Source organism: Stegostoma tigrinum, chromosome 37 (genome assembly GCF_030684315.1).
Source record: "Stegostoma tigrinum isolate sSteTig4 chromosome 37, sSteTig4.hap1, whole genome shotgun sequence".
Taxonomy (NCBI): domain Eukaryota; kingdom Metazoa; phylum Chordata; class Chondrichthyes; order Orectolobiformes; family Stegostomatidae; genus Stegostoma; species Stegostoma tigrinum.
The window spans coordinates 1015610-1030640 of NC_081390.1; the positions used below are offsets into that span (position 1 = coordinate 1015610).

A 15031-nucleotide genomic window follows, 5' to 3' on the forward strand; every position below is an offset into this window, starting at 1 on the left:
CTTCAAGTCTTCTCCACCATTGAACGTGATCATGGCCGATCCTGTGTCGCAATGCCATTTTCCTGCTTTCTCCCCATAACTTTTGATGTCTTTAACATCCAAAAAGGTATTTATCTCTGTTTCTTGAATATATTCAGTTACTTGGCTTCCACAGCCTCTGTGGTAGAGAACTCCACAGCTTCACTACCCTTTGAGTGAAGTAATTTTACCTCATCTCAGTCCTAAATGGCCGTCCTCATATCCTGAGACTTATCTCCTGGTTCTAGACTCCCAAGCCAGGAAAAAACATCCATCCTGCATTTGATCAGTCCAATCCTGTTAGAAATTCAGGCATTTCAATCACATCCTCTCTCATCCTTCTAAACTCTTGTAATTATAATGTGTTTCATTGTGTTGTACCTACTCAGTCATCATTCTTGAGCTAATTAATAAATTGAATCAGGCATTGAGTTTTGGACTGGTAAGTATGTGTATCAAGTATAGTTAAGGAAAGGAGATTTGTGGAAATACTAGTGATCTTTGAGAAGCTGGTATTAAATTTTTTGTACTGTACTTCTCTCTTATTTACCAAGATATTGGATAGAAGAGATACAGTTTGACTCAGAGATTATCAAGTCTTCTTTCAGGATGGGCTAGAAATGCTGAACCTGAGAAATAATGAATGGTAAAAGTGGCAAAAATATGACAGTTGAATTTTAGCTGCTGATTTTTTTGTAAACTATGTTGCCAAACAATAAACATTCTGTAAGGAGATAGAGCATAGAGTATAGCATGCACCTTTCTGAGTTAAGTAAGCAAAAAGATTACTTTTCTTTATGAGCGTGTTTATGGGTATAATGGATCTATATTTCAGGAGAATGCAGCTCTATGCGATGAAATTGCTTATATAGAGCAGAAATTCATCCGGACTAAGGAAGAACGACGGTAAGGGATTCTTCCAATTATTGTTGCTATGTTTTATGTTTTAGCAGCCTCATCTTATGGCTGGCTGTTGTGTTGACTACATTCCAGTAAAAATGTCACACATAGTACTAAATCAAAAATGGGTGATGGTTGTTGAAATTTGCATTGAGTCATAATCTTTGTGGATAATTTTGTTCAAAATGTTCACATTGCCTTTTGATATGAAGTTGTTTCACCAAAGCTTTTAGCATCTAAAACTGTTACATTATTAAATCACCAAAGAAAATATTTGCTGAAAAAAGCTGAAAATCTGTCTCTAGATCTTGCTCATAAATAAATTTTTGCAATTAAAAGTTTGTAATTTTCCTTGTCTTCTTAAATCATTAATCTAGTTTATTTGCTAGTACGTAAAATGGATGTTTCTAGCCATGGTGTTGTACTTCCCTCTTTAAATGCACATTAGGTTCCTATTGAAGCGGCTATTGCAACATCAGAACTTAACTGATGGGACTGACCTTGCAGGACCGACCAGCACTCTGCTTACTCCCCCTGTATACAATGTCCATGGAGGATCCAACCAAGTGCCGGGAGTCTCAAACCTTCCTACAACACCTGTTACCAGTACTTCAGTTGGAGAGGAGGCAGTGGGGAAAAAGTCAAAGAAAGACAAAAAGGACAAAGGAAAAGATAATGGCAAAGATGATGGTAAGACGTTGGGCATCCTGTGAGTATTGTGGCAGTGACCAGTAATTGTTTGATGCACAGTGGTGCAATCGAGTTACTGTCAGAAAGCAGAACCTGTTTGTAATGTAACTGCTGACTATGCAATGGTTCACTTCCGGCAGAGCATCAGCAGGCAGCACAGATCACGTTATGTCATTGTGCACGGAGAGCAGATGTTTTAGCAGCCCTTTAACAAAAACTTATCACTGATCTGTACACCCTATTAATGTTAGGGGTGGACCAGAAAAGAAGGGGGTTAGCAGCTCAGATGCAGGTTGACACTTGAACAGGGAGGCCCACAGTGGATGGAAAAGGAATTCACAAATTCCAAATAAGGAGGTTATTGATGCATATGCTTTGTGCTTACCCCATATGACTGCTTCATGATGTTAATGATCTCTACCCAGCCACCCTTCAGTTCTGTTTCTTTAGAGAAGTAGTGGCCTGCTGTCAGCCTTTCCTCATTAATATCCTGAGAGCTCTGGCATCATCTTTATGAATTACCTTTGTACTTACTCTCTATATCTTTTTAAAATAAAAGGAAAATAGGAGAGAATCGGAACATGAACCGCTCCAGGCAAAGCTAGTTTCTCCATCTTGAGAAACTTCACACAATTTATTATTTTATTTCACACTCCAGTTCAGTGCCCCTCTCTGTCATTCAACAGAGGACCCTCAATGATTGTGAGAGATCATGTAAACTTTCCCCTCCGTTCACAGCTTGACAAACTGCCTACACAGTAGGAGCATATGTCAAACAGATGAAACAATCGAAGAGTAGAACTGGTGAATATATTGCAAACGATGCATCCTGCACACCTCTATACAGACCCAACAAAGTGTACAATACTTCAAAGCCCCTCATGAAACAGCTGCAGCTATTTTGCATCAATCTGCTATCTCAGATAATACACAAATCACCTTCTACTTGACCTTCATTAATCTCCCAATGAAAATTCAACACACGCACCTAAGCCTCAACTCGGTGACCTCAGTCCTTCCTGCAGACGACTACTACAAAGCCCAGGCCTGATACCACAGCTATTTCCAGAATGCTGTCTCCCAATCAGTCTCCAGGGTTCATGTTGTCTTCCAAGCAATTCCTTGGTTCCATTCTGTCACACTGTCAGACAATCAGAGTCTGTATTATTACCCTGCCAGTCTCCCATTGTGTGTGTTGCCCACCCTCCTTACTCCCATAGGTTTCCCAGGGTCTGTGCTGACCCTATTAGTGTCTGTGCTTTCAACCAATCAGTACCCATGCTTCTGTACTGTAATTTGGTTAATGACTGGTGGTCTATCCTGTCACTGTCAGTCTCCAGGGATTGTTCTTATAACTTTGCAGTGCATCACAAAGCATTGTCAATGCAGAGAAATCTATGGCAGTATAAATACAACTCTCATCAATCGGAGAGCATTGATTAGTCCTGAGATATACAGTGGTGAGCTAACAAAATTACTATCAGTGGCAGTGTAAAACCTCCTCTGATCAGTGACATATTATTTCATATTGGTTCCACCTCAGTAGGGATGTTATTTCATCTGCCCAGGTCATTCTATATAGTGAGGTTAGGGAGCATGGAGACATTGGGAGGGATGATTCATTTGTGGAAATGAGATTGTTTGGAAAGGTCATTGTTCCAAGATATTTGGCATGAGGCAATGGTCATCCAAAACAGCATGGCTTGCGACTGTCTATAGGGGTGTCCAGTGTGCAGTTGTGGTCATACTGCTGATTGTTTGGAATGTTAAATGGAGAGTGGGGTTGGGGAGTGACAGTGACACCAGTGTACAATGATGCTTTATGTTCAGATTCACAGCCTTTACTCCATGGATATCAGTGCTTGAGCTCGTCTTGCTGCCAGGATCGCTATTATGAGGGCGAAGAAGAGGGCTGATTGGAACATCCTTATTTTCTCCCCCGACAGACGGAGAATGTGATGTTGCCACAGGAAAGGCTGTTTGATGAAATGCAAGCAGGGAGAGTATTACTGTTTTCAAGTGACTGTTATAGGAGCGATCTAGCACATGGGATATGATGGCTACTGATATTTCTGTAAAAGCATTTGATCAGTTCATACTGGCCCAGGGTGCCAGTTGCCAATCTTAGGGACAGACCTTGGCTAGTATTGTACATTTTGATCTGAGCTCAGTTACAGGTCGCTACCTATTTGGAATGTGACCATATCTTACTTGAAAGTGCCAGGAAAGATGCCTGTCTCTTTAACATATGGAATTACAGCAGGAAGCAAAGAATTGTCAGCATCCAATCAAGATGTCCTGGAGATCTGGAGTGCTGATTTGTTGAGATTAGGACAGTCAGTGCTGCTGTCTATCCTAGTGGAGAAATTTGGCCATTGGTGGATACAGGTGGGATTCCTGAGGTCTCCAGGGAGATGCAGATTTTTGAGGATTTTGCTGTCATCATATTTTAGCTCACCCTCTGTATTCCATCATAAAAATAGAAAATGTAAATATGCAGCAGCTCTGGCAACGTCTGTGGAGGAGAAAACTGGGTCATTTCAGTGGCCTGTCACAAGAATCCGAAACAAACCTGTCACCAGAATCCAAAACAATCAGAAATGAAACTGATTTTAAGCAAGTACAAAGGCAGGGAAAGATGGAGGAGTGTTGTTGTGTGGAAACGACAAAAGGGAAGGTTTGTTTTGGGGTGGAATGCAGGAGAGATTAAATGACAAAAATGATGGTGTAGGGCAAGAAGAAGAAGTAGTAACACAACAAATAAAGAACCAAAAGAGTGGCCTCTTGGAGGTGTAAGTGGAAATAACATGATCGTTATTCACCACATCCAGGCCCATAGCAATGAGGTTGACTGTTAACTTCCCATTTGAATTGTCCCTAACAAGCCAGTCAATTCAAGGGCAATGAGTGCTGGCCTTGTCAGCAATGCCTACATCTCACGAAAGAATTTTTTATAAAGGGCAGTGTAGGAGGTGAAAGACAAAGAGGTGGGAATGGAGCAGAGAATTAATGTGACGGATGACCAGAAGCTTGCAGACTGAACTGATTGGTATAACGATTAGAAGGGAGGAGATGAAAGGGAAGATCTCATGTGTTTTATGTAAAATCTTGATGGTAAGAGGAGGAATAGATGAGGCTACTGTAGAGAGAACAGTTTGAAATGTTGAAAGTTATAGGGAGCTGTGTTTGCTTTTGAGACCGTGCTAATGATGAAGGAAATAGTCAAGCACATGAAGTTGCAAAGTTGGGTGCGATGATAGGTAAGGACAAGGAACCCAATCCTATCTGAGAGATGGGGCTGAGATGAGATTTCTGTGAAATGGGATAGATATGGTGGGGTTTGGGGGGGGGAAGCGGTGGTGGTGGTGGTGTGCGGGAGGTGGTCTGACAACCCTGAAGTGGAGGCTGTCCTTGGAGACAGGCCTAGGTCAAGGATAAAATGGAAGATACCTTGGAAGCACTTGTGTCAAAGATTACACCATCAGAATGGATGATGGTGACAAAGGAGGAGGAATTGCAAAAACAGAAGAGAGTCCTTACGTGAGGTGGAATATGGAAAGTGTAGTTAAGTGTTTCTAGTAGCAATTGACGACAGTCGGTTCTCTAAAATGAAGAATAGAGAAGTCGAGGAGGGGAAAATGAACAAAGTGTATTGCATTTATTGTAATGAACAGTACTGGGATGCATCAGATGAATGTCATAAAATAAATTAAGTCAGATGACCAAAAGGTCGATTTAAAGAAGTAGATTTCAAGAATTGTCTTAAAGGAGGAAAGCAAGGTAGTGAGGTGGAGAAGGGTGGTGAAGTAATTGCAGAGCTTAAGGCCCAGGCAACTGAGGCACAGTCACCAATGATTGGGAATACACAAGAGATCAGAATTTGAGAATCACGTAATCTCCCCAAGGGTTGAGAGTTTGGAGGAGATTATACAAATAGGAAGGAGAAGGTCACTCAGGTACCATTGCAGAAAACCCAACCATGTGGAGGCAAGGAAGAGTAATAATGTTTGTAGTAATGTTGATGAAATATTACAGTTTAGACTGCAAATAGGAAAGTGGCACCAAGAAAGTCATCAGTGTACCAGAAAGAGAGATGAGGTCAGGGACCTGAGTCAGACTGAATTCTGTTATTTGCTTGTTGTCAGAAGGTGTTTACAAATAATATCTGTGGCAGAGCTGGAACAAGGCTGCCCTATTTCTCTTATGTTACAAAGTGAACCTATTCCCTATCTCCTCCTCTTGCTTCAGTGCTTTTCATTTTGCGGAGGCGAAGGTTAGGGTGCATAAGTTTAGGAGAGAAATTTGGAAATTTTTTCACACACACAGAATAGCAGAGATTTGGAACTGTGCTTCAAATAGAGGTTAATGGGAGATCAGTTGTTGATTTTAAATCTGAGATTGAACAACTTTATTAGCTGAATTTATGAAGGAGTATAGAGGTAGGGAAAGGTGTATGCAGAATTAGGTTAAGAATGTGCCATCATCTTAGTGAATGGTGGAACAGACTCGAGGGACAAATGACCCCCTTTTTCTTGCTATATTCCTGTACTGTCAACTAAATATGGCAAACATTAAGTTTTTTGTCATGTTTTAGCTTGACACTTTCTCTTTAATTTCGACACAACATTCAAGAAGTTCAAATCCAAATAACAGAACAGTTATGTTCTGACATAACTCAATATAATTTTGCTAGGACTCCTATTAGTTTTAGCCTTTGAACAGATAGTTGAAGTATGGAAGGCTGCTTAACTTGAGAGTGTTTGAAGGGGCACTGATGAAGGACCGTTTATTCTATGTCTAAACTTCTGTGGTACTAGCTGTTGGAGAGTTTGAGAGACAGTTTAGAAGGAGTTCTACTCTACATCTAACCCCGTACTCTACTGCTCTGGAGTCATTCATAGGATATTGTAAAGAGACCTTTACTCTTTATTTAATCCCATGCTTGACCTGCCTTAGGGGTGTTTGATGGAAGCAGAGAACAGGGAACTTCATACTACCTAACCCTGTGCTGTACCTGCACTGGCAGTGCTTGATGAGGAATGTAAAAGGTGCTTTACTCTGTCTCTAACTTGTGCTGTGCCTCCATTAGGTGTGTTTGATGTTGATTCCTCATGCCTGACATGGCAAAGTGCTTAATGAGCATAGAACTCTGGAGAAAAAAATAGTAGAAACATTTGTTCAGAAATATTTATCATTCAGCCCTGTCTAAATAGATTGTGTTTTAAATATGTGGTTTATGAAGCATCTTCGAACTCAGGGTTTTCCTTTCACGGGTTAGCCAGCATTGCCCTGCGTGGATATTGGGGGCTCTGCTGAGTCACTGAGATATATGTCTATAGCTGCTGACAGTCATATTACTGCTTGAAACTTCCTTCATGTACAACTAACTGTGTAACTTATTTGGCCATATATTAATGGCAACTCCTTTTGAATTCAGTTGACATTTATTCAAATCCACAAGTGCTTTAGGTGGTGAGAAGTTGCCAGGACTGTGGGATTCAGAGTTAGTCTTAGACTTTCACAAAGCTCAGGTTCTGATGGGAATATTCTGTATATGGCAAATATCAAAGGAAGAAATAACTGTATACAAAAGTTTAATTAAAAAATTGCAGTTTATTATGTATATTGTATAACATTTATTGTTTCCCTTTTGAGAAATTAACATGATTTAATATCTGTTCTAATTATATGCATTTTGTATTGCTGTTATTTATTCATACTTTCACCTATTGTATAATAAATTCAATTGCCATTTAAGGCCAAAACCCAGGTCTGGTGTGATGATATTCTACCACTTCTTGGAGAACATACGCAAAGAATTCTGTAGATACAGGATGGATCTTATATTATGAGTTTATGTTATTCTGGGCACATTCCCAAAATTTACCAAATAATCTGAGACAGTATGGTGATACTCTTGAGGCTGTATTGAGCTGCAACCTTTTGATGCAACTAAACAAAACTCTTGAAAGTTGAAACGACTGGACTAGGATATATTTTCTGGTTCTCACATAATTGTTCTGGGATCACAAGGCTTGCTGTGGAAGGCACAAAACCACAAAAATGGTGCAGAACTTCCAATTCCTTGCTTATCATGGAGATTCTGGTTTTGTCTGTCCATCCCAATTCATGGCTAGCCTCACTCGAGAGAATTATAATGTCTTAAATCCTACCCATGTTTGAGCCTCCAAATGTATACAGTCTTTCCTGGTAGTCCACTGGTGTCAGGAACATTATATAATACCAGTGACACTGCCAACTGAAAATGTTCTCAGATAATATCCAGGATCCTGAGGATCCTTGTTAGAATGTGGCACTTCTCCAACATTCATACAAAATGGATAGATTCTCAATCTTGCACCAAGCCATCCAACATCACCAGACCTGTTCCTTTGGGACATAGAATCCCTACAGTTGTAAACAGACCCTCTGGCCCAACAAGTCCACACTGGACCTCAGACCATCCGCCCAGACCCATCTGCCTATAACCCACCTAACACTACAGGCAATTTAGCATGGCCAATCTATCTAGCCTGCACATCTTTGGACTGTGAGAGGAAAGCGGAGTACTCAGAGGAAACCTATGTAGAAATGGGAAGAATGTGCAAACTCCACACAGACACCGAAGGCTGGAATTCAACCCAGGGCCCTGGAGCTGTGAGCTTTTTGAAGGAAAGAGTTCAGATTTCCACTCCCCACTGTGAAAAACAGTTTCGGAAAATCGTCCCTAAATAGTCATTATTTCCCTCTCCTTAATTGCCCTGGAGAAGGTGGTGGTGAGTTGCCTTTTTGTACTGTTGCAGTAAATGTAATGTAGAATACGCTCAGAGATTTTAGGGAAGAGTGTTCCTGGATTTGACTCCAGTGATAGTGGAAGAAAAGGGATATATTTACAAGTCAGGATGGTGTGTGTGACCTAAAGGGGATCTTGCAGGTGTTGGTATTGACTTGCATCTCCGGCCCTTGCCCTTCTAGGTGGTAGAGCTTGCAGTTTTGGAACGTTCTGTTGAAGGAGCCTTAGTGAGTTACTGCAGTGAATCTCGTAGATGTTACACACTGCTGCAACAGTGGTGAAGGGAGTGAATGTTAAAGGTGTATGTAGAGCTAGTCAAGTGGACCACTTTACCCTGGATGATGTCGAGCATCTCAGGCAAGTGGGGAGTATTCCATCGCACTCCGTGTGCCTTGTAGATGGTGGTCAGACTTTGGAGAATCATGAGGAAACCATTGAAATAGCATAAAAATTACAACAAAGAAAGAGCCCATTCAGCCCACTGTGATAATGGGAACTGCAGATGCTAGAGAAACCAAGATAACAAAGCGTGGAGCTGGATGAACACAGCAGGCCAAGCAGCATCTCAGGAGCCCACTGTGTTTGTGCTGGCTGGAAGAAATACCCACCCATTCTAAAACCACAGTTCCTACCATCTGGTCTGAGCCTTGCAGGTTATTGTACTTTGGTTACAGATCCAAATTCCTTCTAAATAAATGGAGTGGTTCCACCTCACCAACCAAACTGGGCAGCAAATTTAGTCACCCATCTCCCTCTGAGTGAAAATGTTTTCCTTGAGTGAGGAAGAGTCATCTAGACTCAAAACGTTAACTTGCTGTCTCTGCATGGATTCTGTCCGACTGGCTGTGATCTCCAGCATTTGTTGTTTTCTACCCAGCCATGCAAGACCTTTTTTTTTAATGCAGTCCATAGGGCACTCCCAGGTTTTGACTTATGTGTGGGTCCGTGCATTTGTGAATAGTCCCAAAGTGCAATCGAGTACAAAAACACAATAAAAAAAATTGATGTGGAGCAGCTGTCTATGACAGTTTCACGTCATGTTCTGAAAATTAAAGGGTTTATTTTCACATTTTGTGCTTGATTTCTGCAGATTGGTTGAATTGCTAACATGCAATTAATTCTAGGTCTGAAAAATGTGTCAGAAGAAAGTAGGGACAGGAACACCTGAAAACTGATTCGACTAATCCTCTGGACTCATGTGGACGGCCATTCTTTTCCATAGTACTTCGAGGACTATTTACAGTTTTAGGAAAGGTTTGCATTTTTATTCCTGATTCCATAAGAAAAAAATCATCAATCTTGGACGTTTCCATTTCGGGGTGCCAAATTTAAGCCCTCAGCAAAAAGAGGGCAGTCTCATTCTGAGATGTTACTTTGCTGCTTTGGGAATTGTACAAGGTGCCTGTCCTGGGAGTGTTTGATGGGGACAGTGTATGGAGAGTTTTACCCTGTATCTAGTCTCATGCTGAACCTGTTCTGGGAGTGTTTGATGGGGCAGCGTAGAGCGAGCTTTATTCTGTACCCAACTCCATGCTGTACCTGTCCTGCGAATGTTTGGTGTCAGTGGAGGGAGAGATTTATTCTGTCTAACCCCATGCTCTATTTGCCCCAGGACTATCTGATGAAAAATTATTGTGGGAGCTTTCAGTTTGAAAGAGTAGGGATGGAGTAGTCTACTCTTGATCATCAGTAGAATGATGGAAGGGTCATTAACAGTGCCACCAAGTAGCATTTGCTCAGCAATAAACTGTTCGTCTCACTTAAGTTTCACTTCCTGACCTCATCACAGACTTGGTTCAAACATGGACAAAAGAGCTAAGTTCCAGAGGTGAGTTGAGAGTGACAACCTTTGATATCAAAGCTGCAGTTGACTAAGTGTAGCATCAAGGAACTCTAGTGAAACTCAAATTAGCAAGATTGTGGGGGGACACTCTCTCTTCCTCAGGGTAGTGGTACCTACCCTGCCATTTTCAGTTGCTTCATCAATGAACCTCCCTCTGTTGTAAGATCAGAAGTGGAGATGTTTGCATTCATGGATCATCAAGTGCTGAAGGAGTGCATATCCAAATGCAGCAGGATCTGGGCAATGTCCAGGATTGGGATGCCAAGTGACAAGTATTCCTGGGATGGCAAGACTGACATATGAGGAAAGACTGGATTGACTGGGTTCATACTCATTCGAATTGAGAAGAATTATTGGGGGTCTTGCGGCTAAACTGATCAAGGGGTATGGAGAGAAATTGGGAGTGGGTTACTGAAATCACTTGATCAGCCATGGTGGTGCAAGCTTGAAGGGCTGAATGGCCTACTCCTGCATCTATTTTTTATGCAAGTAGTATTTGTACTACATTGGTTCTAGGCAGTGACCATCTCCCTCAGTGGGAACCTAACCATTGTCCCTTTCCATTCGGTGACATTACCATCACTGAATTTTCCCGCTATCATCCTAGGGTTTACCATTAACCAGAAATGGGACTGAGTTAGTGATATAAATATTGTGATCCAAGAGCAAGCCAGAGGCTAAGAATCCTGCAGGCAGTAACTCACCTCCCCGTCTACAAGGCGTAAGTCAGGTGTGTGATGGAATACTCTTCATTTTCCTAGATAAGAGCAACTTCAACACTGAAGAAGCTTAACACCATGCAGGACAAAGCACCCTGCTTAATTTGTACCACGTCAATATCTGATCCTTCCACCACTAACATTCAGTAATAGCACTGTGGGTCTGAATAAAGCGCTGCCAAAATTCACCAAGTCTGATTAGACAGCACATTCCAAACAAAGAACTGCCACTTAGAAGAACAAATGTGACAGATACTTAGGAACATCAGTATCCGGAAATTCCCCTCCAAGCCCCTCACCATTCTGAATTGGTAATAGGTCGATATTCCTTCAGTATTGCTGAGTCCTGGAGCTCCCTCCCATGTCAAATGGATTGTAGGTGTAGACTGAAGCTCACTAGCACCATTCCAAGGGTAACTAGGGATGGGCCGTACCTACTGGCCCAGCTGGTGACACCCACATTCCCAGTATAAATAAAACTAACCAGCTGGTATGAGATGAAACTAAGTCAGAGCCAGGATTTAACTTTAGGGAGGTGGTTCTCTGCCACTGTCTTCCACACTGCCACACTTCGTTAGAAGTAATTCAGCACTTTTGCACAGTGGATGATGCAGGTCAATTTTGGATAACACACAAAGGTCCAGAAAGAAGATGGGGGATTATCATACCTGAGATGATAGGTTTGGGGAGTCCATGGTGCAGTAGTATGACATGTAAATCAGTCTCGGGGTGAAATCCATATGGATCATAGCCCTTTGTCAGGTAGTGAGAGGGAGGCACAAAGACACAGAATTTATGGACAGGGAGATCAAGGGCAGAGAGATCAAAAGTTCACACAGATGGTGTGAGTGGAGTGTTGAATAATTACTCTCTACAGGTAATCAAAAGTGTCAGATGCTGTGAGTAAAGTATCAGCAGTCGAACAACAAGTGAAGGGATGACCTAAAATCTGATTAAATGAGGCAGAGAGATAATTACAAAACATTAAAAATAAGGTGGTGCTGGAGACAAACCAAATGGCTGGAATAACATGATAGGAACAAGAGTGACATGCTGAGGTTCTAACCAAAGTAACAAGGAAGCTAAAACTGTACAAATTAATTAAGGTGCAGAGATCAGAACAAGTTGTCAAGGTGATGGTGTCAAAATAAGACAGTAATGAAGATTTTACAGATACAGAACAGTGTGGTGGGGTCACAAATAGCACGACATGAACCCAAGATCACAGTTGAGGCCGACTTCATTGGTATGGAACTCGGTTATTAGTCTCTGCTCGGCCATCCTGTGTTGTAGTATACCTCGATGGTAGCCGATATGTGAATCCACGACACTATTCCATATGTGTAAAATCTTCCTTAACTCTCCTGTTTTGACAGTATCACCTTGATAAATTGTGACCTCACTACCTTAATTTGATTGTATAGTTATGGATTATTTATGACTTTGGTTAGACCCTTGGCATGCAACTCTTGTTCCTATCATGTCATTCCAGCCACTTGGTTTGTCTCCTGCATCACCTTATTTTTCAATGCTTTTTGTAATTATCTCTCTGCCTCATTTAACCATATGATAGGTCATCCTTGCGATTGTTATTCAGCTATTGACACTTTACTCACAGCATCTGACACTTTTGATCAAATGGAGAGACTTAATATTTGACACTCCACACACACCATTTGTATGATTTTTTTGATCGTTTTACATCTAAATTCTATGCCTGTGTGCTTCTCGCTCTCATCACCTGATGAAGAGGCTACACGAGTTTTGAGAAGATTTGTAGCTCAGGTTGAGGTTCTGGATGTGAGTTTGCTCGCTGAGCTGGCAGGTTTGTTTTCAGACGTTTCGTCACCATTCTAGGTAACGTCATCAGTGAGCCTCTGATGAAGCGCTGGTGTTGTGTCCCGCTTTCTATTTATCTGTTTAGGTTTCTTTGGGTTGGTGATGTCATTTCCTGTTCTTTTTCTCAGGGGATGGTAGATTGGTTCCAAATCAATGTGTTTGTTGATGGAGTTCCGGTTGGAATCCCATGCTTCTAGGAATTCTCGTGCATGTCTCTGTTTGGCTTGTCCTAGGATGGATGTGTTGTCCCAATCAAAGTGGTGTCCTTCCTCATCTGTATATAAGGATACTAGTGATAGTGGGTCATGTCTTTTTGTGGCTAGTTGATGTTCATGTATCCTGGTGGCTAGCTTTCTGCCTGTTTGTCCAATGTAGTGTTTGTCACAGTTCTTGCAAGGTATTTTGTAGATGACAAAATTGTGGAGCTGGATGAACACAGCAGGCCAAACAGCATCTCAGGAGCACAAAGGCTGACGTTTCGGGCCTAGACCAAACGTCAGCTTTTGTGCTCCTGAGATGCTACTTCGCCTGCTGTGTTCATCCAGTTCCACAATTTTGTTATCTTGGATTCTCCAGCATATGCAGTTCCCATTATCACTGATACTATTTTGTAGATGACATTCGTTTTGCTCAGCAAAACGAATGTCATCTACAAAATACCTTGCAAGAACTGTGACAAACACTACATTGGACAAACAGGCAGAAAGCTAGCCACCAGGATACATGAACATCAACTAGCCACAAAACGACATGACCCACTATCACTAGTTTCCTTACATACAGATGAGGAAGGACACCACTTTGATCGGGACAACACATCCATCCTAGGACAAGCCAAACAGAGACACGCACGAGAATTCCTAGAAGCATGGGATTCCAACCGGAACTCCATCAACAAACACATTGATTTGGAGCCAATCTACCATCCCCTGAGAAAAAGAGCAGGAAATGACATCACCAATGCAGGAAATGACATCACGAACCCAAGGAAACCTAAACATATAAATAGAAAGCGGGACATAACACCAGCGCTTCATCGGAGGCTCACTGATGATGTTACCTAGAATGGTGACAAAACATCTGGGAACAAACCTTACAGCTCAGTGAACCAGCTTACATCCGGAACAAAATGAAGACCCACTCTCTTGTGGACCGACAGGAGGAGAGTGCTGTCTTGGAGGTGAAAGGAGGACGTCAGGTTGGCTGTGCACCCTTGCGACCAGTGGATCTTAATGCTGGCTTCGGCCTAACGCTGGTTCAGGGGAGCAGCCAACCTGCAACGATGGCTGCAGCAAGTGCTCGTGCCCCAGGCCGGGGGGTCCGGAACACCGTCCGTGTTTCTGTAAAGAAGGTGGATGAAGGTGCACCTGTGGACCGCACCTTCTTCGTGAAGAGGGTCCTGTTGGACTGTTGTGGGTTCGCTGCTGCGGACATTTACTGCCTGCAGAATTTCCCCGGAGGAGGTTTTTACGACATGACCTTCAGGAGTTCCAAGCTTTGCGAGCGCTTCCTGGAGGTTTTCAAGGAGAAAGGAGGTGAGGGCCCCCTCTTTGTATTGACCGCTGTCCCACTGTTTGTGATGCCAGCGCAGAGGAGCCGTATGGTGACTGTACACATGTACAACCCGCATGTGCCAGCAGTTGATGTCCTGACCTTCCTCGGAAGGTATGTGAAGGTGGAAGGGGACCTAACTGACATCGTGGACCGCTTTGGCATCTGGACGAGTAAGAGGCAGGTCAAGGTGACGCTGAGGGTGGGCGCAGATGGGAATGTCGCACACCCACCGTCCAGCTTCGCGATCGGCGGGAGCAGGGGCTACCTGACCTATGCAGGGCAACCTAAAGTCTGCCATGCCTGTGGTAGGTCAGGTCACATGGCGGCCGACTGCAAAGTCACCATCTGCAGGAACTGCAGGGAAGAGGGTCACCTTGCAAAGGATTGCCCACGGGAGAGAAGCTGCAACCTTTGCGGGGAAGCGGGTCACTTCTATAAGGCATGCCCGCGGCGGGGTACCACCTACGCCCAGGTCGCCAGCAGGGGAAATGCGGGGCCAGCCCCCCCGGAGGAGAGGAAGGCACCAGGGCCCAGCAAGGACCCCACTAATGTGCAGGAGGGCCAGGCCGTGCAGGAGGGCCCAGCCCTGCAGGATGGGCCCGAGGCCAGCAAAGCACCCCTGCAGGCTCCGATCCCCCCCGACAACCCGGAGCCAATGGAGGCGGCAACAGGCGA

General features: G+C 43.1%; 2 protein-coding genes and 1 long non-coding RNA gene across 9 annotated transcripts in view; 1 reads left to right on the top strand and 2 right to left on the bottom strand.

Annotated features, from left to right (window-relative positions):
- The window catches only part of LOC125467469 (nuclear factor NF-kappa-B p100 subunit-like), a 187847-nt gene that overhangs the window by 140809 nt on the left and 32007 nt on the right, over window positions 1-15031 (bottom strand). The gene's annotated exons all lie outside the window — the stretch shown is intronic.
- tbrg1 (transforming growth factor beta regulator 1) overlaps window positions 1-15031 on the top strand; it is a 91652-nt gene that overhangs the window by 37428 nt on the left and 39193 nt on the right. For 4 of the 7 annotated variants that reach the window (XM_048563319.2, XM_048563317.2, XM_059640408.1 and 1 more), the window contains 2 exons: window positions 854-924; window positions 1367-1608. In XM_048563319.2, coding sequence (XP_048419276.2) covers window positions 854-924; window positions 1367-1608 — 313 coding nt within the window. Of the gene's footprint in view, window positions 1-853; window positions 925-1366; window positions 1609-3438; window positions 7340-15031 lie in introns of those variants that run through there. The other 3 variants (XM_059640409.1, XM_048563316.2, XM_059640410.1) reach the window with 3 other exon arrangements.
- The window catches only part of LOC132206371 (uncharacterized), a 30802-nt gene that overhangs the window by 11042 nt on the left and 4729 nt on the right, over window positions 1-15031 (bottom strand). The window lies entirely within an intron of this gene.